The sequence below is a fragment of the Haemorhous mexicanus genome, chromosome 19, assembly GCF_027477595.1.
Source record: "Haemorhous mexicanus isolate bHaeMex1 chromosome 19, bHaeMex1.pri, whole genome shotgun sequence".
Taxonomy (NCBI): domain Eukaryota; kingdom Metazoa; phylum Chordata; class Aves; order Passeriformes; family Fringillidae; genus Haemorhous; species Haemorhous mexicanus.
Window position 1 is genome coordinate 2,908,477 of NC_082359.1, and position 26,777 is coordinate 2,935,253.

General features: G+C 47.4%; 1 protein-coding gene across 1 annotated transcript in view; it reads right to left on the minus strand.

Annotated features, from left to right (window-relative positions):
* The window catches only part of BCR (BCR activator of RhoGEF and GTPase), a 100,453-nt gene that overhangs the window by 24,691 nt on the left and 48,985 nt on the right, over positions 1-26,777 (minus strand). The window contains exons 3-9 of the mRNA XM_059863497.1: positions 16,569-16,673; positions 15,876-16,061; positions 12,226-12,333; positions 10,749-10,809; positions 10,248-10,300; positions 9,756-9,896; positions 973-1,094 (exon numbers count right to left, since the gene is read on the minus strand). Of these exons, the coding sequence (XP_059719480.1) occupies positions 973-1,094; positions 9,756-9,896; positions 10,248-10,300; positions 10,749-10,809; positions 12,226-12,333; positions 15,876-16,061; positions 16,569-16,673 (776 nt within the window). The remainder of the gene's footprint in view (positions 1-972; positions 1,095-9,755; positions 9,897-10,247; positions 10,301-10,748; positions 10,810-12,225; positions 12,334-15,875; positions 16,062-16,568; positions 16,674-26,777) is intronic.

The window sequence follows — 26,777 nt, forward strand, 5'->3', positions numbered from 1 at the left end:
AACCACATCCATCTCCTGCAGACAATTTTGGTCCTGCATGCTCTCTCTTTGAAGTCTCTGGTGTGGCTAAAGTTCTAAAGCTGTGCCACACCTGTGACCTGGTGCCCCCCTGGGATCTGAACCCGAGTCTCTCATGACCAAGCTGGGGCCAAGGTGGGGCAGGTGAGCCAATGCATATAAATCTCTGTGTAATCCAACCAGGGGAGAGAAACTACACCTCATAACTGCCATTTCACCAGGATAAGCAGCTCACTTTTTAAATGTTTCATGTCATTTATTCCCTCTTCACCTGTGCTGTCAGGAACATCCACTCTTGGGAATGTCCCACTCCTTTGAAGGTTTATTCCTCACAAGCACGTGCTTTGAAAAGGGCAAGCTTAACTTTTTTGCTTGAGGAGGGCAAGAAGATAAGAGATGTCTCCCCAGGAAGAACATTTACCAAATGAAGAGAAGCCCTATTTGAGGCAAGTGCATTGGTAATGGTTCCTCCCCCCTCACAAGTGAAAATTGTCAGCAAAACTGCTTTAATAACTGCACTTTGGGCTTTACACATAGTCTGTTTACTGCACTTTTGCCATTTTTCTGTAAAACTGTTAACAGGCTGTAGCTGCAAAGCCAAAATTAACAACCCTAGTAATAAAAAAAAGTGAAGCATGACACCTATTAAAAGAAAGGGGAAGTAGAAAAATTATTGACATTGGTCCAGAATACAGGCAGCTACAACATCTCCTGCTCTCCTAGGTAGGCTCAGGGCAGGGATGGGAGGAATTACCTTTCCTGAGGGGTCAGGACTTAGACAGGATTTCATACAGTAAACATTCCTATCTTGCTGATCATTTCTTATCTAACTACTTCCTGTGCATTATGGTTACCCAGGTCTGGGGTATCCATATGCAACTAAAACTGCAGGCTAAACCCAGGGCTCTGTTGCAGCCGAGGTGCAAAGCACTAAGTCCAAAAGGAAACTCTCACCCTCCAATCTGCTTCTTGAGCTTGGCACACAGGAAGAGGTCAGTGAAAAGAAAGACATGGCGCAGCTTGCGAGCCCCTTCCACCAGCTCCACCATGAAACTGTCCTTCAGCAGCTGCCGGTGCTGGGGAAAAAAAACAGGAAACATGTTCCAGTGCAATACTCCAAATCTGGCACTGGGGCAACACAGTCCTTAAACTCGACTCCTCCCAGAGCAAATTCAGTACATTTGTCTAATTCAGAAAAATGAAAAAGCCTCTGAAATACTCCTTGCTGACAATTCTGCTCCCTGCTGCAGCCCTCTCTCCAAAGGCAGAAAGAGCCATGCATCCTCTCCCTACCCTGGTGCTGGGTCACACTTCGGGCTTCTCTCCATCACCTGTTCCTGAGCCCAAGTGCAGTTCCTTGTGAGTCACTGCCCAGCTCCAGGCCCTGAATCCCGGCCAGCGGATCGTCCCCTCCTGAGCCAGCAGAGAGCAGCACACACCGCTTCTCCCAGAGCCACTTCTCAGTCACTTCCCAGCCTCTGCATCAGCTTCAGCCACCCCAGCAGGGACAGCAAAGCTCTCCTCAACCCCTTCCTCTCCCATTCACAGAACGACTTTGTCAACATTAACAGCTGAACGCCATGGCTGCTTCTTCATTACAAGTGCTGTTAAGGGATAATTCCTGAACATGTGTATCTGGTAAACTTCTCAGGAGTCCCTTATCAGCCTTTGCTTTAAAAGGACCATCTGGATGTACCCTCATCATGTGCCTATTGGAATCTTCTTTATATATCATATAAAGAGTCCCCAAACCTAGAAGATGCAAAGAAGCTGCACAACTCTGATGCCTTTAATCCTGCTTCTAGTTCCATGGAGTTCAACAGCCTCCTAAAGAAGGGGCACACACTGGTAGGCAGAACCACTGCTTTCCTAATTCCCTTATGGGGGAGAGGGAGTACAGATGACTCCATAGTTAAAAGCCCAAAAGGCTGGAATGCTAGCCTGTAGACAGGTGGCTGTGTGCTCCTTCCAGTGACCACGACAGGAGCTTTATGCCCTGCTCTGTGCTCAGGTCCTCCACTGTGCTGTCAGGATCAGCAGGACTCAGTGAACACCTGGAACAGATACCTCCCACTGATTTTCAAGCAGAAGTCAGGGCATTCAGCTCTGGGCAGGTTTTATTTCCACCAATATGTGTAACTGTCAGTGTTGCCTCACCTCACAGCCCGTAAAAGCAGGAACCATCAGCTTCCCCTCACGTGCTGAGGTATGCTAAGGAACTCTTCCCTGACTTGTACTTCCTTGGTTATTCCAGCCAAGAGGATGCTCCTCTGCCATCCCTAAGTGACATATCAGACATCCCACATCTGCCTAGACAGCACTGTGGCTGGAGACAGGAGAGTTCTGCTAACCCTGTCCAGGGCTAACCAGCACCTCCCCAGCTGCCTCACTGCCAGCCTTGCCCAGCCCCAGGCTCAGGACCCCCACACTGACACACACAGAAGGGTCTCCAGGGGCAGCACCACGAGAGCAGCTCCCCTGGGCAAGGTCAGGACCCCCTCACCACAAGTGATGCCTCCACTTCTCAGGTGATGCCCCTGGGTTCTGTTTGTTGCGTGACTTAACAATACCCTGAACACGTTCCCTGCCAAGGGTGTGGGAGTGCAAACCCCCCACACTGCCTCTCCTCCTGCCTACCATTCTTCCCATCCTGGCTCTCCAAAATTAAAACAAACCACATCAGTCCTGAGCCTAGCAGGCATCATGGCAAGGAACACATGACAAAGAAATGCCCTTGCAGACATCATTTTTTTTTTTCTACAGTCTGTCCCACAGCACCCTATACTTCCTGACAGGGACTAGGAGCCTGCATTTTCCTGTCTGCAGCTACAAGAGCACCACAGCTACCTGCAAAAGCACGTGGAGCAGTGTCAGCAGCTCATCTTGGTGCTGCCTTCCATTACACGAAGGTCCAGGAGATCTGTGAGCACAGCAGCAAAAGCTGCACCTCTCCCAGAGCTGCAGGAAGCAAGGCTGCTCCCTGGCAGACTGCGGCACCATCTCTGGGCAGGACTCTGGGGAGATCTGGCATCCAGCAGTGATTCAGCTCACAAAGGCCTGTACATATGTCAGTGTTTATTTTTAGGTGGGTGTGATCGTCCTGGCTTCTTCTCAGTGTTTTTGGAGAGAACTCCTGCCTGCACTCCTGCCTTTGCTGCTGATGGGCACTTGAGCACGCCTTCCCCTCCTGCCTGGGAGAGCAAGCCCCAGACAGGAAACTAGAAACACTGAGCTTTGAAAATAAATAAACAAACAGGAGGAGGTGCGTTGTCAGTAGCACAAGAACACTCTCCACTCCTGCAAAGAATTTCATTTGGGAGCAATAATAATAAGCAGGGAAAGATATTTTCTGAGCAAGCCAAACCCCTAATCTCAGGTTTCTAGATCTGATGCATATTAATTACACTGCAAATCAGCTCAGCTCCTCTGGAGCAATGAGAATAGCTGCTTGCTGCCAGCTCAACCTCTGCTCATTGTTCGTAGGTGTAAAGACATTCTCACAGCTTACTCATCTCTGCTACCCAGCAGGAGGTGGCACTGTCCTTTCCCTGCCTGGCACTGACAGGGCACAGTCCTGGCCTGACCTTCTGTCTGCCTCTGCCAGACACTGGCAGTGTGTGAGATGAGCCAGGGCCCCAGCCCAGCACCCTGCTGAGAGCACATCTCCCCAAAACCTGAGCAGAAAGCTCAGACATTCCATGCCAAATGACCCAGCAACCTTCTCATTCTCATGTGGGGCTGAGGTAGCACTGAGTTTATTTGGGTTAGCACTCCTGGGAACCAAATCCTATCACTGACACAGACACAGTGCAACCCCAAGGCAGCAAAAAGTCCCACAGGGAGAGCTGGGTGGAAGAGAACAAGCCTGTACTTCCTCAGCTTGGCTGGAACAGAGGGAAAGAGGTGAAAGAGATATATTCCAGTCAGAGAGAAACATGGAGCTTCCCAGAACCCTTCCTTCATCCTTCTTATCTCCCTGCTCATGGGAGCTAGTTGGGAAGGTGTCCCTCCTGCAAGCAGCAGGGGTGAACTGCCAAAAGAGCACCCAAGCATCTGGGGAGGAGAGTACAGGAGAAAACATTTGTGGATCAACTCAGGAAAACTCTCCTCACTACCAGCTTTTCCTGGAAAAGAGAGCTTTCATTAGGGCTGGGTAAAACAGGCATGCCCCAGGCTGCCAGCATCCGTGGAGCTGAGGAGGGGCACTTCCAGCAAAGGGGCACATCCTTTGCTGCAAATGAGTCATCTTGTGGGAGGTTCAGCAGGTCAGAGGGAAACAATTAAAGGATTTCCCAATGGCTTACCAGATCCCCGCCAAACCCCACAGTGTGGGAGCAAAGGGCACCTTCCTGGACCTCCTGCCATGAGTCAGCCCATCCTCTCCCACCCTGGGGGAGCCAGCAGCCCCCTCAGCCAGGGCTTGTGCCACTCAGAGGCCTGTGCCACCTCAGCTCTGCAGTTTTGGAACCAAGTTGTTTTGGCCAGCTCCTCCCACCCAGGGCCACCAAGAGCTATTCCTTTGGGTCTCCTGTTCAATGGGGTCTCCTGAAACACAAGGTTTTTTGGATGGGTGAGCCTGCTGTACTGACATATAATAGCTCTCATGTGGGAAACCATCTCTCTACCTTGTTCCCACAGTTACTCTGTTTGTTCAAGTAACCAAAGGTGCTAAAAATTTCCTAAAATACTCTGAAATAACACTGACTACAGAAACACAAAATTAACATCCAAGAGAACATAAGAATAGGCAATAGGGTTACAGTAGCAGGAAAGTGGCAGAGTGACCCCCTCTCTTCCACAGACAGCCCCCAAGTCTGGCAGGTGTCCAGCACAGGAGCTCAGCTCAGCTTCAGAAAGATGTTCCAGGATGTGTGGGAGAAAAGTCTTGACAATAGAGTGAATTAGGATCATCTTTAATCTCTCACACAAGGTCTGTGCTCTTAACTTCAGTGGCTCTTGCAAAGCTCCTGTACTGGTGCCATATAAGTTCCACATTTCTTTTCCAGGTCCTGCTTTTCTTTGCATGTTTTCATCTGCTTCTTCTCCCACCCACCTCAGTGCTCTGAACAAAAGAGCTCTCCCTGTACCTTCTCCAGAGCTTGGTTATCCTCTTTGGATTGCCTATTGCTGTCCTCCCCCTCCTCTTACCTCTGTCACCAAGCATCTTCCCCTCCTCTGCTACCAAGCTCACGACTACCTGTGTGCTCATCTATTCATCCTACAGTGTTTTTGTGCTGTTTGCATATGATAAATCCTGCTGCTGTCACAGACTGATTAACTCCAGGAAGTGTGGCCAGCTTGTCTGAGACACATGACAAAAAGTGGAATTTAAAAACCTTCTCAAGCAGACCCACAGCTGCACAAAAGGCCATCTCCCCACTTGTGTGCTGAGGAAGGAGCTCATCCCATGTGCTGACAGCAGAGGCCTGCAGCGTGCGTGGGTGAGAGCCCCAGGAAGGGCTGGGACATGTGTGAGGCACAGGGAGGAGGGGAAAGCCAGGAGATGGGTATTGGCACATGTCAGTGAGGAAGAGGTGGCTTGGCTTTCTGCAGAGCGTAGGAAGAAAATGATTCCTCGTGTGTGTAAGTGTGTTGCAAGACCAGCACTGCAAAAAAAAAAAAAAAAAAAGGATGCTCTGCCTAGGGAGTTAAACTGGCTGCTCTTTGAGCATTTTTAATGGCCTCTTTCTTCTTCCCAAAGCTCCTGTCACCAGGAGCTCTCTGGCTCCAGCTGTAAGACAGAGTGTGAAGCAGCCAAGATAATTTCTGAGTGCTCTATTGCCAACATCTGCCCAAGGCCTCCAGGAGCAGTAGGCACCAGGCCCCATGCTGTGCATGGCTGTGTCTAAGCTTCACTTCCAGCTTTTCAAAGGCTTCACTTTGCACTTCTCCTCCCTTGCCCACGTCCTTTGTCCTTTCCCTTCTCTAGCACACTTGGTCCTCTAGGAAGTCAAACAGAAGCCTAAGGCAATGCTAGCCAGTCCCTCGACTGCAGTTTAAAACCACATTTAGAAACACAGTAGAGCAGCTTGCCAAGCAGCTTCTCCTCTCCAGGGCAAGGACGAAGGTGCACAGTAGCACAAGCAGATCTGTGATGTGATCTACTGGGCTTGTTCCCAAAAAAAGCTGCCTGTCATCTCCCTTGTGTCTGGACCAGTGCTGATGAGACCCGACATGAAGCCACTCAGCCAGCAGTGACCCAAAACTCCAGGCTCCTTTCCTCTGTGCTGTTGTGGGATCACACAAACATCAGTACAAACACTTCAGAGAGGGTGGGAGAGCATGGCCAAGGCAGGGCAGAGTGGCAGCCACCACACCCAGGTTGGTCTGAACTGCCCTGGAACAACACTCTGCAAAGAGCACGAGAGGAGCAGCAGTCAAGGAAGGGACCACCACCTCTCAAGTGAACTCTGCAATTTTTACTGGTTCATTCATTTCTGCTTTACACAAATGAATTAGCAGGAAACACCAGCCTTAACCTCTGGCAGGCCAAGACACAAGCACTACAGTCATTTGCATCTGGGCTTAGCTGAAAAAACCCAAGATGCAGTGCCTAGAGCTGCTCTGTTAATAAGACTAGAGAAGGTTATGACTGCCCTCCTGCACATAACAGTGGCACATCCTTCATCCCAATGCATTTGTTTTCCTTCTTCCCCAAGGCACCATCCCCAGCAGAACCTTAACCTCATTCCTTATTTAAACCAAGACAACAGTGGTGCAGAAGGATCAGCTGTGACAAGAAGATGCCTCTTCTGCAGCCCCAAGGGCTGGCTGAGTCTCCACCACTCACGAGCCACAGGGCTACTTAGACTCCCTTCTCCTCCATGCATTTGCTTGGTTATTTGGAGGGTTAGCAAAGTGGGTACCTGTAGATAATTTCTTAAAAAACTGTAAAATGGTAAAACTATGAAAGCAGAAAGATGGGATGAAACTAAGGAGAATGTAGTGGATCAGGCTGAATGGAAACAAACCCCACAGGCCAGAGATGCCCCCCTGGCTCCCCTGTGTTGCCAGGCTGGGGCTGAGGCTCTGCTGGCTCCTCTGTACCATCGCCCTCAGCAGTCTGCTACAGTCAGCAAGGACCAAACCCTCTGTCACAGGCTCACTGCACCAATCTTGCCTTCCCTTCTGCAGCTCTTTCTGGCCCTCTGGGGTGGGATTTTACTCCCTTTGTTCCCATCTCTTTGCACCACCTGAAATACTCATCCAGCCCAGCAAATCAAACCACACGACAGAAACCTCCCAGCTCCTATGCATAGGTCTAGATTAGAACAAAGCCTCTGGAGCCCAGGAGAACTGGGTGGGGTGAAGTGCAGGATGGACACCTGGCACCACCCAGGGAGCCCAGCAGGCAGGGCAGGCTGAGTCACTGCTCCCAAAGCAGGGAATCACCTCTGCAAAACAGAACACCACTGTGCTGATGAGCCTGTACTCTCTCCTGACCTGCACTCCCCTCCTTAGCAGCCTGTCACTAGGGAGATTAACAACTGGCTGCTTTCCCCCAGTTCAAAGCAATCCTGCAAAAAAGAGCTGGAGTGAGAGGCTGGCAAAGGAGATTTGATTCCTCCCCACAATACACTCAAAAGGAAAAAATATTCCACATAAAAGGCAAGGACTGTGAAAAAAGATAACTGAGATCAGCACCTAAGCAATACATGAGAGGAAAAGGCTATTTTACCCTCCTTCCTTTCCACCAAGGAAACTTCAATGGGAGGAAGACAAATAATGAAAAAAGCCATCAAAGCAAGCTAGTGATTCATTAAAATAAAAAATGCATTATGCATTGAAAGCAGTCAATTAGGAGATGCAATCCACACACTGTCCTGTCACCCCAGGGGAAGCACCAGCAAGGCGAGTGGGAGGAAAGGATAAGTAGAAAAGGAAAGATTTACAGGCATAAACAAAACCCAGTTATGACCCCAAGCTGAGCAGCTTGTAGGAAGGAACAGCCATCACTAACCCACACAGAGTAACTGGGAGCAGATTTGTGTTTCTGCATTACCACATGGAGAGTGAACATACCTACTCTCAGGACACAGAGGGTTCAAATGGGGCACTACTGCTTTGATAGAAGTGGGATTTTGCTGCCAAATGACTAAAGAAAATATTCATGGTCAGATTCCCAGAGTGGAAGGCAAGCCCTTTTCTTCCCTGGGCTCAGGAAAAGCTGTGTGCAGTGAGGAAGGGCACAAAGGCTTCCCAGTCCCCCCAGCACACTCACAGCCCTCTCCTCTGGTATGTTCTCTTCCTCCCTCCCCACATCACACCTGGAGTCACTGCAGGACCAGTGAGAGTGTGACCAGGCCTGCTGAGCCCAGTCCTGCCGTGCCTCCCCTCCTGCTTTCTGAGCTCTGACAAATACACTGCTCCAAAAAGCCACCAGCAGGATCATCCTCCTGAGCCCCCTCCTCTGCCTGGGCTCTGGCACCTCATTAGGATTCTGCATGACACTTTTCAAAGCCTGCATCCCTCACTGAGATGCTGACAGACAACCAGAGAACACAAACTGCTCCCTCCCCTGCGAGGGGCATTCTAGCCTGTGCTTTCTGCTATGACTCAATCAGCAGCCACTGTAACGAGGCCATCCCCTGTCACTGAGGCACTGGTGACTGATGGCTGAGCTTCTGCCTCAGCCTCCAATTGCTCAGCCCCTCCTTTTCCCAGCTGGACGTGTCCTCGGTTGACAAAATGAGACAATGAGCAAGACTTGCAGGACAAAGTGCACCAAATTCCCAGAACTGCAGCTTCCAGCAAACCTTTTGTCAGCTGAAAATCAGTTTAACAGCTAAAAGCAAGCATGTTTAGCTGTCAGGATTTGGGAATAAATCATGAAGGTTCATGGTATCTTAACAATCTCCTGGGCTTTGTAAGAGATGTTTTTGTACAGGGTAATTTGGGTCACTGCTGATCAGCCCATGTCTGGAATGCTGCCACAGCTCTTCTTACACCTTTACTATCTGAGCTGCTCCTCTCTGTGTCCAATCTCTTACATCCTTCCCTCTCTGGACCCTTCTGCCAGTCCTGCTCTTTCTTTATCAGGAGGGACTGAATCCCTTTTTAATGGACTTTCAGGCAGCTGAATCAAGTCACTGAGGAATGCAGACTCCACCACAGAGAAGCTCCGTGGTCTCCTTGCACAACACTGCATGCAGGTGAAGGATGTGCACACCTCAGACTCTTCTGGGTGCAGTCCAGCTCCTGACAGAGCTGAAAAGGGTTATACTACATTCCCAGGAGTCAATCATCTCTCTGGCATTCCCAACCATTCCATTTGTTTTGCTTTCCAGTCATATTTACAACACTCTCTTTTAGAATAAAGATGCAGAAAATTAATTTTATGGTGAAACTTAAGATGCTGGAAAACAACTTTTCCTAATCTTTCATGACTTCTGATGTTCCCTCATCTTCTTCTCCTCCTAGGCATCCCATTTGGTTTCAGTTTGCAGGTAAAAAACAAATCCATTTAGTGCATGGCACTGTGCATCACAGGAATTACGTATGACAAATGATTATAACAATGCTAAGGACAAAACTCTGATCATACTTCTCTCGGTTTCCAAACTGTTTTCTGAACAGAAAACAGAGGGAGCCGCACCACATCCTCTAGAGAACAAGGACATTGGATAAACTGTATCTTAGCAACAAACAGCTTAACAGCATAACTTCCTAGTCAGCTCTACAGAAAAGACATAACCAGTATTTAGAAACTGAGAAAATAACAAGACAGGAAGACTCACCTCCCCTTTCTTTACAGTCATGGATTGCCGGCGAGGCGTGATCTCCTCGTTGATGCTGGAGAGGAAGTTCTGCGAGATCCGCAGAGCATCCTGCAGCAGGGGATGGTCAGGGTGGCTCACAGGAGTGTGCTTGAGCAAATCCTGACAGCAGGAACACAAACAGAGAACACAGTCACAGGCAGCACTGGATGGCAGGAGAGCTGAAGCACCCCTAATCAGAGCTGTAGGACAAGATGCTCCAGCTTCTTCACACAGATGAGAGCAAGGCCTTATCTCCAGATAAAGATAAAAATACCCTGCACTTCTTGGTGACATCACTGCAAAGATAGCAGCATCCTACCCATAGACTCCATCTCCTTGGTGTAAAGGGAAAAGGCTCTTATGCAGCTCAACAGGTTTATTTTTGCAGTCCTGCAGCTCCATGGAAAATCTGAAGGTCAAAGAAAATAGGACAGGGGTCTAAAGTTTGAAAACTCCCCTTCAGTTACTTACATGCAGGACAAGTGTGCTGCGGGTCACTCGATCCACTGGCTTGTACAACAGAGCTGTGGAAACAAAGCAGCAGGAATATCAGGAAGATTAGTGTGGAAGCTCCTTCCAGCATGGGGTGTCTTCTACTCACGTGCACAGAGACAAGCACTGTGGAACCTGATCTTGACCAGGCTCTCTAAATGCCCCCATAAAACCATCACTGCTGGGGTTGTATCTGTGCTATCACTGGGTAGCAGATGTTCTCTTAAAATCACAAGAGCCCAGTGTTTGGGCTGGCTTTGCACAAAGGCACTGATGAGGTTTGAAGCCAGGAGGCACTTCCCCATGCAGGCATCCTACTTTGCGCGAGCTCTGCTACGTAGCAAAAGGGAACTGACTTCCCAGGCAGAGCCAGCAGACCCCATAACCTTCCAGCATTAGAAAAGAAAAAGGAGGGTGGAGGTTTGGCAACAGCCTCCACACAGTCCTGACAGACCAGTCTCCTCTCCATGGATCACTCACTTTCCAAGGAATTTTTCGTTGTCTGATCTTTAGATTCCTTTGTGCTTCTGGCCTTTAGATTCTGAAAGAAAAAGAAAACCCATGTAGCAGATGGTCAATCACCTTGAAATATCACATGGGAACACAAGAGCCTATCTGCTCCTCCAGGGGAAGGCCTAGGTGTGAAAGGAGGGGAGCCCTATCACAGTTCAAGTCAGTGATGGAAAAATGCACTTTCCTTCTTGGTAAATCCACCACTGCCATGTCACAGGCACCCACACATCTCAAAAATTAAGGAAACGTTCTTAGGAGCACCTGTCAATAGACATGCAGCAAAGCAGGGAACCACCTACAGCAACGGGGATGAGGGAGTTTTTACATCACCTGCAGACAAGAGACAAGCACTGTGTCCTTAAGCACACAGCCACTGTCCCAGCACCAATAAATAAAGTACAGCACTGGCATTCAATACCCTCAGGTTATACTTCTTACTCCTGTACTCAGAGCTGGGTGACCTTGACACATCGGTTCTTCCACAGCAGCAAAGGAACACTGTCTGTGACTCTGCTCTTTGCCATGGGCCATGCCATGCATTAATGTGCTCAGCTCCAAAATCCTCACCAGGACACAAATGCAGAAGGACCATCACCATCATTCCAAACACAGTAGATACTGGCATGATTCAGAATTATTTGTCAGAAACAGCAAAACTGAGAGATCATATTTTACCTCTTTCTCCTAAGTCTCAAGGGACATGTGATATAGAATGTACTCAGGAGTTTTCTCAGAGCACTAAACGCCCCTGGTAGCGCTCAGCTCTGATAATTTATCTGATTGTTTTTAAGGAGACACTTATGAAGTTCATGTTTTCTTGGCAACTGAGTTCTTCAAGAAATAATCACTGCAATACAAAGAGTCAATGAGATCATGCCCTGCAGGGAAAGCTGATGGTCTGGGAAGCCTAAAAAATATTCAAAATGCTTTGAGACAGGTACTCCTCTGTCAGGGAGGAAATCAGAGCAAGCCAAAGAATAGTAGTATAGATTTATGGTTGACACACTTGCCTTTTTCATGAGAGAATTACCCTCTCCTCTCCATGCCAGTGAAGCCTGCAATCCCACTGACAGCCACTGTGCAAGCCATTAAGGATGGCTTTTATCCCACAGCCAGAATCATCATTAGCAAGAGAAACATTTGAGAAACTCACACGGAGCTTTCCCTTCTAGAAATGCATGAAGGTGGCACAGAGCTGGAGAAGTTCAAAGCAAGGCCAGTTTCTAGCAGATTCCCTGGGTGGGGACAGCACACAAAGGCTGTGTCTGTGACCATCCCAGGGTACAACCCAGTGAAGGACATGAGCTGAAGCAGGGAGTCTGTGGGAGCTCACAGCTCCTCCAGAGGTCAGGGCTGCAGAGGTACTTGGAGCATAGACAGGAGTGACATGGCAGGGTATTAGTCAGAGCCAGACAGCTCGTGTGTCTGAACACCGTGACATTACCTCAGAGATTTCAGCAAACTGAGCATTGGCTTGGCAGCATTTCTCTGCTGTCTCCATAGCAACCTCATAGTTATCCACAAAGGCCCGGTACACTCCCAGCTGGCTGGCCTGCAGGAAGCAAAACAAAATATAATAAATGCTGGGGAAGAAGGCAGTTTGGGATGGTCAGTCTTGGTATCCAGTGACCAGGTCATGTTTTTTTCACACCAAACAACTGCAGAGAATGCTGAGCAGGCCCAGAATGACATCTCTGACCTCTCAACTTTGTCCAACCAGCACTTGTGCCCCCATGCACCCAGTTCCACCCTATGCTGAACAAGTTTACTTGGGAAGGATGTGAAAGTCTATGGGAGTGACACATCCTTATTCCTGACATCTATTTTTTCCTTCTAAACTGCCAGATTAGTATCTATTAATATTGCAGCTCATTGATGTAACTGGAGCTGCTAGCTTTTTGCCACAACATATGAATCAGGGAGGAATGATTCAGCCCAACTGCACAAATGTGACCCCAGTAAGCTACTTGTTGGCCTTTGCATGGTGGATGTACTAAATCAAATCCAGATATTACCCATATCTGCCTTAGTGAGCATTATTATCAGGGCAGCAGAGTGCTGAAAATACAGAAGAGAGCACAATCTGTTTGGATGGCAGTGACTGGGGCACTAGGTGACAGGAAATGGCAGTTTTTCCAGCAGAAGGAATATGGAATTGGTCCAGAAGAGGATGGAACAGGCTCAGAGTGCAGTAGTAAGTCATTATTATCACAGAGTCTTAGCACTGATCCCGTTTGCTGACTTAGGAACTTCAGCCATATTCATGCCAGAGAACACAAGATCCAGCCTGGGAAATCCCTGGGTAGGCTCCAAGCTTGTCTGGAGTGCAGAGCTGGCTTTGTGCTGCAGAGCTGCCAGGCTGGGCTGGGCACACCTCGGCAGCCTGAGCCCGCAGGGCCGGGCAGCAGCCAAGGGTGCAGCAAGGAGACACTGCCAGGGGGCTGCACCCACCTCAGCACTGCTGCACCACGTGTGCAAGAGGCAGAGCAGGAGTTTCCCCACTGCTCCTTCCCTCTCCTGCTCTCTCTCATAACCATTGTGCTCCCCACTCTCTGTGGAGTTTTGTGCCAGAGGTGATGGAAGAGAAAAAGCCACTCCCAGGACAGCATTCCCTGCACAAACTCTGTTAACAGGGCTGAGAAAAGTGAGCTATTTCCTAGGTAACATTTTACTGAAAGACTAAAAACCAATCTCAACCCTTACACAAAATTACACACTTATAACTGAAGCTGAAGAAAACTGTGCTCACTTATTCCAGGGATGACCCCAGCAGCACAGAGAGAATGAAATCTGTATTTGCCACTGAGGCACCATCCTGTGAAGAAGCTGCTGTCAGAATTACTGACCATTTGCAGGGCTTATGCCATTCAGATTTGGGTGATGCCAGCTAACATGGCAGAGCTCTAAAGTTTCTCCATTCCCATGCAGCTCTTTCATTTCCTGCTACTCCTGAACAGTCTTTTTAAGCTTTCATTTTCCTCCTCTGAATGTGTCATCACAAAGACATCTTTTTCATTAAAAACTGAGCTTCCAATGACAGCAATAATGCTCCCACAGTTTTTGCACTGGTTTGATTTTTTTTTTTAATTAAAAAGAACCCACTGAAAATGAAACAAGAGTTGGTAGAAATGGTTGATTTTGGACATTTTTTGTTTCTGAGGCTTATCAGTGAGGATGTTTGCTAAATATGTCTTCATTTCTAAAAAGAGCTCTAAAGAGTTTCCTTTCTAGCTATAAAAAAATATGCACAATATATTCTCCAAAAATGAGAAGCGTATTTCACTCCCACATGCCTGGCATCTTTTCTTTTTCTCAACAGGAAAAGGTGTAATAACAGTCAATTTGATGTTGCAAATAGATCATACTTTGTGCCAGAACACACAGAATTCTAAAACTCTTTGCATCCACTATCTCTAACTTCAATCTACTGTGCTGTTTTTTGTGTGAGTACAGAAAATTAATGTCCCCAGGGACATCTGGATATTTCAGTGTTTATCATCAGCCTGCATGACATGACCACGAATAAACAGTCTGCTCCAGAAGATTTGATGTACATCCAGTGGAGATGCCTTATAAAGCCTGATGTTCTTGCTGTCTCTCTCATCTAGTTGCTTCCCAGTGCCTGCCAAGAATTATTAGCTTTATCTCATCCAACAATTCCCACCACTGCTGTACCAAACCACCCGAAACTAAAACTGCTATGCCAGCTCAAAGCCTCCTGCACTAGGGCAATTTGTTCCTTTGTTTCCAATGATAAACCAACAAAATCAACAATTCTGTCACAAATGCAGAAAAATCAGGGGAATGTAAGAGCAGGGGAAGGGCTGAACTCCTGCACCCAAGATCAGCCACCAACAAGAAATGGTCTGAAACAAAAGCCTGAGTAGGTGTGCAGTGAGTAGAGGTCTGCTGGACAGCCCTGCCAAGGAATATGTTCAGGTCTTCTCCAATTAGTGCTATTCCCATTGCTGCACCACAATTCCAGGGCAGCTTGTGAGGCTGCTACTTCCAGCAGCTTTCTGTGTCTGCTTCAGCAGCTGGGCTTGTCCTCTCAAACCAGCTGCTCAAATTGCATACCATGAACTATTCACCAAGGCACCAACTTGACCCCTCCTGGCGAAAACATGCTGGCAGTGAAAAGCAGATTCCTGTATTTTCATCTTGAGCTACTGGCATGTACAGAAAGCAGCATCCTCCAGGCCAGCTCCCCCTGCTCCACAGGGGATGGGGCTGATGCTGGGCTACACAGCTGCTAACAATTGATGGACCCTGGTAAAGCACACTCCCCAGCCACTAAACCCCTCACTGGAATGTCACTCCTACCCTGAGAACCAGAGGCACCTCAGGAATGCAGAGCTTCTTTTCTTTTCTAAAAAGGAAAAAACAGCTCCTTTAATCCTCTGCTCTCTGCACATGCTAGGGGAGAGGCTAAAGGGGCCAAAAAAACCTCCTAGAATGCAAACAATTTGTCATCTGGCTCAGAAACTCAGCAATTTTAATTCAGCCTCAGGAATATGCTGTATATGTCTTTGTCCTTTTCTGCACTCAGAGAATTTTGTTGAGGTTGCTTGGAGGACTCTCAGCTGCAGGTTGACTGCATCAGCATAACAGCAAGGGGAACAGGAAGGCCAGGACAGTGGCAGAAAAGCAAAGCCAATGGGGACGACCATAAATCAGCACCAGGTAGAGCAGAGCACCAGAGAGAGAGGGAAGGATGTGTGGGGGAGTTCCACAGTAATGAGGAATGCTCCACTGCTGGTGTTCAGAAGTTCACTTGGCAATACTGCCACTCTCCCATCTCCATCTAAAGGAAATGCTTTGAGGACTCTGCAGAAACCCTGGAGATTCAACATTGATGTGAAATTGTATTTATTTTACCACCACAGCTTGCTGCAGTCTTTAATTAAAGACAATGAAAGAGCCACTTTTGCTGTAGGGCCTCCACTGCAGTGGCAAAGTGAGGAGGTGAGAAACCTCTCACCTATTCCAGCCACAGGCTGATCCCTTTGGTCTCTGCAGTCACCAGAGGGACCCTCCAGCTCCTGTGAGATGGGTGAGAGGTACCAGCACCTTTGATGATGGCAGCTGACTCACCAGCTTTTGGAAGAGGTCCCCTACACGTTGCTGGTGACTCCACTGCTGCACTCGGGGAAAGAGCCCATCATAGAATTCTTTGTGGATCTCATAGAGCTCAGGCACTTTGAAGAATATTGTCTCAATCTGCTGACTGGTCAGCACAGGCTGGGAGGTGGTGGCAGCAGCTTTCAAAGGCTTCATAGGCTGAAATGAGGAAAGAAGAAAGTAATTATCATGCAAACTATGAGCATTCACCTTTGCCACACTGCAACACATCCGTCCATAGAGCTAGTTTTCATCCTAATGAAAAGTGAGATCTGCATTCACACAATTCCTGAAAGCTAGACATGAACAAGTTCTCTCGTGAGGATCAGCCACCCCGATAGGTGGATTTTCCCTGGATATTAATGTTGCAATTAAAATCCCTTTGCACTCCATTTCCCTAATCTCTGCCCAACTGTACAGCAACACGTAATAATCAGCACAGGATACTTAAAGAGAGCTCCTGGATGCTGCCACATTAACAACTCCCAAACTCTGCCACATCCAGTCCTTCCTTTAAGCCCCTCTTTCTACTGGAGGTGTAACAGGTGCCTTCTGCACCCAGCAACTTGTAACCCCTGGTATGTGAAGCTCAGGGAAACTCTGGACAGAAGCAGCAGTGAAAATTCAAGCACCAGTGTTTGCACTGGCATCTGCTCCCAGCCTTACCAGCAGCAGGGCCTCCAGGTGGCTCAGATAGGTTTCCTCACTGGCTAGGATTCCTGACAGGACCCATTTTCTCATCTCCAGGCCCTTCTCCAGGTCTGGCTCACTCTACAAAGAAGTTTTTTAGGAGAAAAAAAAAATTAAAAAAAAAAAGAGCAGGTTGCAGGGAGAGTAAGGAAAACCCCCAAGAATGAGGACGAAGAGTAAAAGACCATTCAGTTGACCAGAGCACACTTGTTTTTTGGATTTACTTTCAGACTAAAAACCAAAACATCCATTTGTGCTCAGCATCTTCTTTCTAGAAATATGCAAACATAAAACATTAAAGAAATTTTTATTTACCAGCAACTGATAGCATTTAGATTATTTACACTTTTCAGCTGTAGTCATCCAACTGTGGTGTTTCAATTAGGTGCCCAGACCTCTTCACAAAATTCAAAACATGGAACTTAAAAATTCAGAATTCATCCTCCCAAACAAATGTTAGGGCCCTTGCTCTGTGCAATGCCCTCCCTCCTTCCCCAGGAGCTCCCCAAAGCTGTGTTTCTGTGAGCAGACAGGATCACTCCTCTGCACCTCCCCAGGTGTGCACGAACACGCCCCGGTCACAGCCTGACCTGGCTCCACAGGGCTGCTCCTCCTCCCACTCTCCTCTATTCCCTGGGTTATTTTTCAGTGCCACCTAGCACAATGCCTATTTTTAGTGAGAGGATGGAATAATCAGCATGGCTTGGAATGCACATGCTGATTTTCTTATTGGGATCCCATGAAGGAGCTCTTAACCAGAACAACTGAAGAAAGGGAGGGGGAAAAACGCCCCACATAACTACAGGGAGGGGGAAAAACACCCCACATAACTACAGGGAGGGGGAAAAACACCCCACATAACTACATTCAAGGGCTGATGGGGAAGACTAGCATGAAGTGTTAAGAGAAGCAGTAATCCCTTCTGTTGAATTTCAATTATCCTTCCTCTCCAAACTGTTACCTGAAAAAGTGAAACTGAGTCTTTCCAAAAACTAGAAAAAGATTGGTCGAGCAATGAAGGTTATAAATAATGAGAAACATCCCCCTTTTACAGAGTCCTATTCCCAGTTCTTTTTATTTCTGTCATTCACAGAAATAGCATTTTAAAACTCTTGCAGCCTTTTTAAGTTGTTAAATGTCTCTAAGAATAGAGTCAGAAGTTGGCTCTGAAAGGGTACATGCTTTTCAAGAGACTTGGGTAGGTTTTCTGGGGCTCCATCCTACTCTTAATATCCAGAGGAATCTTCAGCTTTTGATTTCACAGTGGGAGGATCAGGAAGCAGAGCAGTACACTCCACTCTAGTGCCTGAACATACAGCCCTACAGCTGCCCCCCAAAAAGCTCCACTTAGGGTCCTCTGCAGATGTACAGATGAGGTACCTGGGCTGGAGGTTCAGTTTGCAGGAACTATCACATCCTGTGACTTTGAGCCCACGCACAACACAAAGAAAGAAACAGATCCTCACGCTCCCAGATATTTCTGGATTCTGTCTCATCAATAACCATCCTGATTTTCAAACAGTTTCATTAAATTTCACAAGCTACATTCTAGCCTAAAAGACTTGCAGCAACTACTTCATAAAAATTTTGCAAGGTGTCAAATGCCACCACCACCTCTTAAATAAAAGTGGCAGACAGAAGCTGTTCTAAGGAAATGAGTAAGATTTACACACACATTAGGTACTACATGGAAAGAAGAACTTCTCTTTGCAGCCCACCCTTCAGTGACATTCAGTAAGAACCACAGTGCCTTTTAAAATCTTGAAAGGGCATCTGAAAGAAGGCAGAAATTTGTAATTCACCAGTGTTCAGAAGACTTCAGAAGAACACAAGTGACAAACTCCATGGTAAAATGAACACTGCAGCAGACTCTGTGCATCCATGGACACCTGTGTGACTGGCATAGAAATGTTCAACAGGGCTGTGACCATTCCTTATGGTCTCTGTGCCAGGAGTGCCTGGATGTCCAGCTCATGGACCATTTTGTAAGGCATGGTACACACAGGTAATCAAGACAGGCAGCCCCAAGATAGTTAACAGAGATTGCCTTCATCCAAAGAGGAGGGATGTGGCAGCCCTGGTGCAAGAAAAACACAATTGCTCTTGGTTTCCAAAGATTTCTTACAACACTTAACAAAAGAAAAAGTGCAGCTACACAAAGAAGCACTGAGAAAAACTAACAGTGCTCCAAAGTCTGCAGTGCTGAGGATGAGGTAACTGGTCAATATTGACACAGCACTATAATTATCTTCACCAGGTTCTCTTGGAGGAGGTGAGGATTTAAAAACCAGCTGGGTATGTCTGTAACATCTGTAAAGAGCAGCACACAATGACAAGTTATTTCAATGACTTAAACTTCCCCATCACGACAGTGGCACATCAGTTTTCCCTGGAGCACTGAGAACAGTTTTCTCTTCACAAGCAAAAGCTTTAATTTCCAGGCCAGCCCTTGCTGGGCACCGTCAGCTGACGAGACCAGACGCATTTTCTGCCAGAATGTTAATTTCCTCCTTTAAGAGATGCACTTTCAGAGAGACAAACATCTCCCAGGACACACTGCAGGCCTTCCTTCCTGCCCATTACCACGAGGGCACTGTGCAAAGTCCACAGTTTTGTCCCAAGCCTTTGTTAATAGGGGCATTTGTCCAAGTGTGATGCTTGCAGAAGTGCAGCCCCAGGCAGCCAGGACACAGGGCAGGCACTGCCTGCTTTATGCTCTGCACAGCAATTGCTCAAGAAACCCTCAGGGGAGTTGTTCCAACAATCACAGGGCACATTACGAGATCTCCAATGCAGTACCTCGAATTTACATACAGCTTCCTCCAGTGTGAAAAGATGATCCCCTGCTCCTGCTGTGTCAGGGATCAATGCACCACCAGGGAGCTGCTCTGTGCATTGTGCTGCTGCTGCTGCTCCCTCCCGGGAGCTGTGTCCTGACAAGAGCTCCTGCTGAGGGAGGCCTTGGCTCACAGTGTCAGCTGGGGCTGCGTGGAGCACCATGAACATCTGGAAAGCAGCCCCTGTGCTTCTTCAGCCTCTGGGTACTTTTAAGCCACACGTGTTATGAAATGTACTCCAAGACTCAGAAATTCACTTGGTGCCAAAATCAGGAGGAAGAAGAGTCAGTTTATTATTTGGTATTACAACATTCCTCACTCACAGACCTGGGAGCAGGCTCACCTGCTCACCCAGACCAGGACAGCAGTGAGCAGGCAGAGACTGTGGGACTGTCCTCCCATCCTGCCCACAGCAGCCAAGCTGTGATGCACTCTGGGCCAAGGGCATTTCTGCTTTGCCTGTGTCTGGCACAGAAGGGAAACAAAGAGCAACACTGATTCCAACAGCTCACTGCCCCTCTGTTCCTGCTCTCCAGCCAGGACAGCTAAGAGGGAACATCCTGGGCATCAGTATCAAGCTTCCCACTAGTACAGGGAGACCTGCCAAGGCTGAGGACTCCCTTCCCCTGCCCTGGCAAGAAGGGAGCAGTCTGAAATCTTTGAGCTGCTTGTGGCAAGTGGAGGAGCTGGTACCACAGCTACCAGACCACAGAAGATGGGGAAAATACACCTCTTACCAAAGTGCAGATGGGATGTTCCCAGCAGGAAGTGGGAGTAGCCTGTATTGGCAAACTCCAACCACTCAGCAGGGAGTGCCAGGTGGTCAGCAGTCCATCCCATGCTTCCTACCCAGCCTGGTTAGCCTGTTTTCCACTTGTACAAGTCTGACTGGTATTTCATGCTCTGACTGTCCCTGCTCTTTGATGCCAGCATCCATGTCTAGCCATTCTCCACTGCCCTGCCATCTTTTGGCTACCTCTCTACCCACTTGTTTCAGAATAAATCTTACAGGACTCTACCAGGGCAGCAGTCAGAGCATTCCTGTCTCCCTGCTGTGGGAGCTGTGAGGACCAAGCTCCCAGCCAGATCTGAACAAACAAGACATCAGTGCTTTGCCTCCAGTCCTCATGAACTACATTAAAAAACCACCACAACAATAAGGAAGGTGGAAAGCAGGCTACAGGAAATTACACAGGTACTTCAGGGCCATAAGGTCCTGGTGCTCTTCTCTCTTCTCATTTGAGGGATGCTTTTTGCTATTCCAAAGCCTTAAAAACCAAAAGACTGAGTGACAGTGCAATCTTGCAACCTGAACCACGGCCAGGGAGAGGGGCTGGAAGCTCTGGAGATATCAGAGAGCACATATCTGATATCTGGAGATATCAGAGAGCACATGCTGGCCCCAAGCCATGGCTGGGCTCAATGTGTTTACAGCTTGTCAGCCTAAGTGCTTTAGTTTACTAACCAGGTTGGCATCGTGTGCTGTGTTCAATTACTGCAAGGCTGACACTCACCAGCTCCAAGGTTTAGACAGATTCAGCTCCTCCTGACTCTGGTTAAAGAACTCAGGGCTTCCTGGTTCTTGTTTAAATTAACAGCAACAATTGTTTTCTTGCAAATGTTAGAAGAGCACAGATTAGGACTCCAGAAACCAAAATACGTAAGATTTTGCAAAGAGGTTGCTGCTGACACAGCTCTTTAAAGAGAATCAAGGATTCAAAGTGGGTGTTTAAAAGTCACTTTAACTCTTCCTTTGGTACAGGCTGTTCACACACCATGCAATGAATGTGTTCAAAGGCAAGGTTTCCCATAAGGACAGCTCACAATCTCATACAGAAGCTGCCAGCTTACCAAGGAGAAAAACATTCTGTTCAATTTTTAAAGTGTAAATATGTTTGAAAGCTTCTGCTGGAGGTGTCTTATTGTCCTGGTGATATTAAATGGGGCAAATTCTGTAATCAAGCCAATCATGCTCCATGTGGGGAGGGGAAGCAGCAGGGAGAGGAGCCAACATTATTTATAACATCAGTACTGGTGTGCCAGCTCTCCTCAGGAAGGGCTTACATCCAGGCAGAGCCTTAAGGAGCAAAGAATTGGAGAATAAAAAGGAAAAGCTTCATCTGTTGGGGGTGGTGAGGGGAAAGTGACAGTAAAACAAAACAAACAAACCAATTCAAATACTGAGAGGAAGAAAGAATGATTAGGAAATGTTGGAGGGGGAAGGACAAGCTGGCAAGAGTAGTACCAAGAGGAGCAGTAATCCCATTTACTGTGTAGCTTCAGAGGTCAGCCTCTCTGCATCCCCCTGGGACCAAGCTAGGAGCAAAATCCACAACCTGCTCTGCCACAGCCCTGCTCTTGCTGAGCTGGCAGACAGCAGGAACAAAGGGATCTGATCTGAGGACAGGCAATGGCTGCCAATGCTGCACCAACCATGGATGCATGGCAGAAAAGGAAAGAAAATTCTACCTGAAAGCCTGTGAGTACCAGCCAATTTCTCCTCCAAAGAGAACAGACAGTAGTGAAGCAGTAGCAGGAGTTCAGCACTCCTCCCTCCCTTGCTTTGATATATGCAAGAATTGGAAAGATCTGCTTTGTCAAACTCATCTTCTAAATTCCTGAGAAGGGCCTCTCCTCATTTCCTGGGGCAGTGAATGAGCTTTGCTTTTCCACTGCCTGCACAGAGCCCCACGAACTTCCCTGAGCCTGTGTCTGCTGGGGAGCAGCCTCAAAGGCCTTTCCTATTCCTGCACTTCCCAGGGCTGCAACCTCTCCTCACATGAGGAGCAGCACCAGGAGGACAGTGAGTGAGGCTTCCCCCTCTCCCAGCCTTCTCTGGCCTCCAGGCTGCAAGCTACCCACTCCAGAACCCCTGGCAGTGACTCTTCTCCTCTGAAGGGTGTCACTCACTGATTTTCCAGCTGCCCCTACACCTTCCTGTGGCCTAAGAATACTTTACCAAGCTCTCCCCCTGTCCTCCTCCAACTCTTCCAGGTATTTTCTCTGCTCTTCACCCTCACTGTATGGGAAAGACAGACACATTCTCTCTCTTTCTGGGAGTGAATTTTCACTATTTTTTACCAACAGTCTGACACCTTCTGAAGCTACCAGCACTGTCTTATTTGGCAAACATTTGGGCTGACATTTTCCAAGAGAGGTTTCCAGAATTTCTGTAAAGTTCAATCATAACAGTTCAGCTGTTATAGAAAGGAAGGTTTGGGAAAATTAAATCTCTTCTTAAGTTAAATAAACAAACATCTTAAGCATTAGTGGAACCTATTTCTCCTTTTTCCATTGTCCCTGTAAGCTTGCTTCAGAGCAAAGTTTGGCAAAAGCACTGCTTTTATGGCAGGACATGCATCAGCAGCCCAGCCTGAGATTTTAGAAGAGCCAGAAGAAATAGAGCAAGTAGGGTCAGACTCTACAAACATTTGTTAAGGCCTCCTTTCCACACAAATGACAAGGTAAGGGCTGCTGAGATCCACACTACAAACAGCTCTGCTGCCTGTCCCTCTCTGGCTCACAGACAAAACCAATGCCAGTGCAGCCCTGGCCTCCTCCTTGGGCAGCAACAGTTTGTGCAGTGGGCAGGGAACTGGGGAAATGGGAATAGCCCAGGGAACTGGGGGGATGGGGATAGCCCAGGGAACTGGGGGGATGGGGATAGCCCAGGGAACTGGGGGGATGGGGATAGCCCAGGGAACTGGGGGGATGGGGATAGCCCAGGGAACTGGGGGGATGGGGATAGCCCAGGGAACTGAGGGAATGGGGATAGCCCAGGGAACTGGGGGGATGGGGATAGCCCAGGGAACTGAGGGGATGGGGATAGCCCAGGGAACAGGGGGGATGGGGATAGCCCAGAGAACTGAGGGGATGGGGATAGCCCAGAGAACTGGGGGATGGGGATAGCCCAGAGAACTGAGGGGATGGGGATAGCCCAGAGAACTGGGGGATGGGGATAGCCCAGGGAACTGGGGAAATGGGGATAGCCCAGGGAACTGGGGGATGGGGATAGCCCAGGGAACTGGGGGGGATGGGGATAGCCCAGGGAACTGGGGGGGATGGGGATAGCCCAGGGAACTGGAGGGATGGGGATAGCCCAGGGAACTGGGGGGGATGGGGATAGCCCAGAGAACTGGGGGATGGGGATAGCCCAGAGAACTGAGGGGATGGGGATAGCCCAGAGAACTGGGGGATGGGGATAGCCCAGGGAACTGGGGAAATGGGGATAGCCCAGGGAACTGGGGGATGGGGATAGCCCAGGGAACTGGGGGATGGGGATAGCCCAGGGAACTGGGGGGATGGGGATAGCCCAGGGAACTGGGGGGATGGGGATAGCCCAGCTGTAGCTGGGGTGGCACAGTTTGGAGGAAGAGCAGGCAGCACCTCCTCATCTGCTCAGGAGATAGAGGTGGTAGGAGGGAGTAGAAAACACTGCCCAGGTGCAAAGTGTAAGCACCACAAACCTCTGGAAGTCAGCTGCAACCCTCAAGTTCTTGCAATAGCATGTGCTGGGAGCTGGTCACCCTACACACTGAGGGAACAGCAGGAAGCTCCTTCACAAGCAGTCCAGGAGGTTTCCCTTCATTCTCTTGCAGCAAGAGACACTGCTGCTGGCACTCTGTACTTTCTCCATGGTGGCTGGACAGAGCAGGTGAACCCTCATGTGCTACCCAACCACAGGCTATAGCTGCTCTAGGGAGGTGGAAGAACTCAGTCAAACACCCGGCAGAAAAATACAAAGCCCAGAGCAAGCCCATAAAATAAGTCAAAGCAAAATGCCCTCAATATTCAGTTAGCAAAAATGCAGTCCCCAAGAGGTCTCATGGATGAGGCAGATAAACATCACAGCAGAATGCTGCAATGCCTGTGTGATGATAAATTAATTCCTTAGATTTATATTTATGAAAAAAAAAAAGTAAATATCATTGTTTGCTACATTTTCCATTTTCTGGGCATGTGACTGAAGTGCAGTTAACTCTTGGTTGCAAAGTGAAATGAAAGGCATTTTACTTTAATGTGAAGAAAGCTGTGTTAACAGTCAGAACCTGGTTTTGCAGAACATTACACATCTCACATTAAACACCCCAAATTAGCAGATGCTTCTCCCATAACCTGTCTGCCCTGATTACCTGTGGTTAGTGAACATTCCATCCTCTTATCTCCCAGGAACACTGCAGGACAATTAAGCCTGTGTGGCATTCCAGCTGGATCTGTACTTAATGGAAATGAACACTGCTGTACCCAGACTGGAGCCTGCAGTGTCCCGTAACAAAGGTGCAGCTCTGGAGATGAAATACTGAATCCAGTGAGAACCATTCACTGTATCCACTGCACAGTGCAGGAGCCCACAGGAAAGATGGGACAATTGAGTAATTCAAGGTTATCATAATGATTCAAGAGTTCTTGACTTTACAGCCTTCATGTTTTGCCATGGTGTATGTAGTGCACGCATTGTGTGCTGCATACAGTTCACTTCACTTCCAAACTCCGGTCATAAAAACAATCTGAAATTTTCAGAAGCAACTGCAGACACCTCAGTTAAAAGGGCAAGAAGACAACTTTAAAAGTAAACACATCTAAACAAACCATGTTTTCTGCTAATCAGGTTTAGTACAAAAGAAAACAGAAGAGACATGTCTGGGTATTTCTGGTCCAACACATGTCATGTGTTTGGCTCAGCAGTGTGTCTGACACTTAACTTTGTTACTGATGCCTTTTCCACTATAGCTGAAAACATAGCTCAGCAAAAGCCATCTCACAGCTCATGATGACTGAGAGCTTAACTTGCCTGGGAAATACCTGGATATAAATTAGTCTCTTTCTGCTTGTCCTGGACTGTCCAGGGACTGTCATCTGTGAACTGATTACAGACAGGATCAAGTGAAGCAGCTGAGGTTCATGATTAGAAGTCCAATCTGTATTAGGACACCTCTTTCTTTTAGAAGCCATGAAACATCTTTTTATATAGTCAGAGAAAATATAGCAGCAAATTATTTTTAAAATTATTTTTGAAGAAGCAGCCTTCAAGCATTACTAAAGTAATTTTTAAATTAACTACTGTTAAATGCTTATGAGGCAGCATTCAAACAAATAAAGATTAACTCTTAGGCAGTGTCTCCTCCAGGCCTCCAGTTACAGGCACTGTCATAACTGGTTCTTTGAAGATAACTCTCAGCCATGTGTAGTCACACTGTTTTTTCCTTCATCATGAGAAACATAACCTGAAAATCTCAAGCCAATATTAAAATGGTTTTGGAGCTCTTTGAATTTACTAATGATAATTTCTTCACTCAAAAGCCTCTTACATATCACAAGAATTCTCATCTTGAAAGATAAGAAAGCATCTCAAAATGAATACACTAAAGCACAAGCAGCTAACTAGATTCTACATTTTACAGTCAAATAAAATTAAGCAAACACCAACAATATATCTACTTGATAATGCTTTAAGAGATCTTGACAATGAATTTTATAAATGAGAAAGAACAAGGACACTGTATCAGGAAGGATTCTTAGCCCAGAACTCCTGCTGGAAGAAGTGAGCATAGCTGGGACAGTAACCAACAGAGAGCAGGAGCATGTGTATAATGATGGCTGGTGGCACTTCTCAGACTCTCCTTTTGAGGCAAGAGAAATAAAACTGCCTGATAATGGTGATGATGTTGATTTACACATACACTGATAGCTCTAAAATATCCATAATTATCTTCCATGATATCTTAATTAACAGGAAAGAACAATATAAAGGCAACACATAAGTTAAAACACTTGGATGAGAGATTCCAAAGTGTCATTTACAATGTGGGAATTCAAGATTGTTTGGCACATTTTCTTTGAAGTACTGTAGGAAGGAAGTGACAGTTGTCTTTGTGCTACTGAACATCTTTATGAATGATTTGGGGAACCCAAAAGTTTGAAAAGGATAAAAATATTCAGGAAAAAAGTAACTTGGGACTCAAGTGCTCTGCAATCTATTGCAAAAGGATAAAAAGAAACAAAAGGCTGAAAGCCAAAGAGACAAATCCAAGCTGAAACCAAGACATTTTGGACTGTGAAGACAGGAGAGTAGAGTTCTTTATCAAGGCATGCAGATGACCCACTACCAAGAATATTGTAAAACCAAAATAGACATTTTCCTGAAGTTCCAAGCTATAGCCATGCTACTGAACCTGAAACAAAACCAAAGCAAGGTAGACTGAAGGGCCCTGTTAAGCCACAGGTCAGGCAAGGCAGCCCTTCTGTATTTTTAATCACTGATAATTGATGATCCAGACAGCTATTTAGTGCACAGTCAAACCCATTACAAGTAGTGGCCACCTCCCAACCAAAGTCACCATTTCAGAGC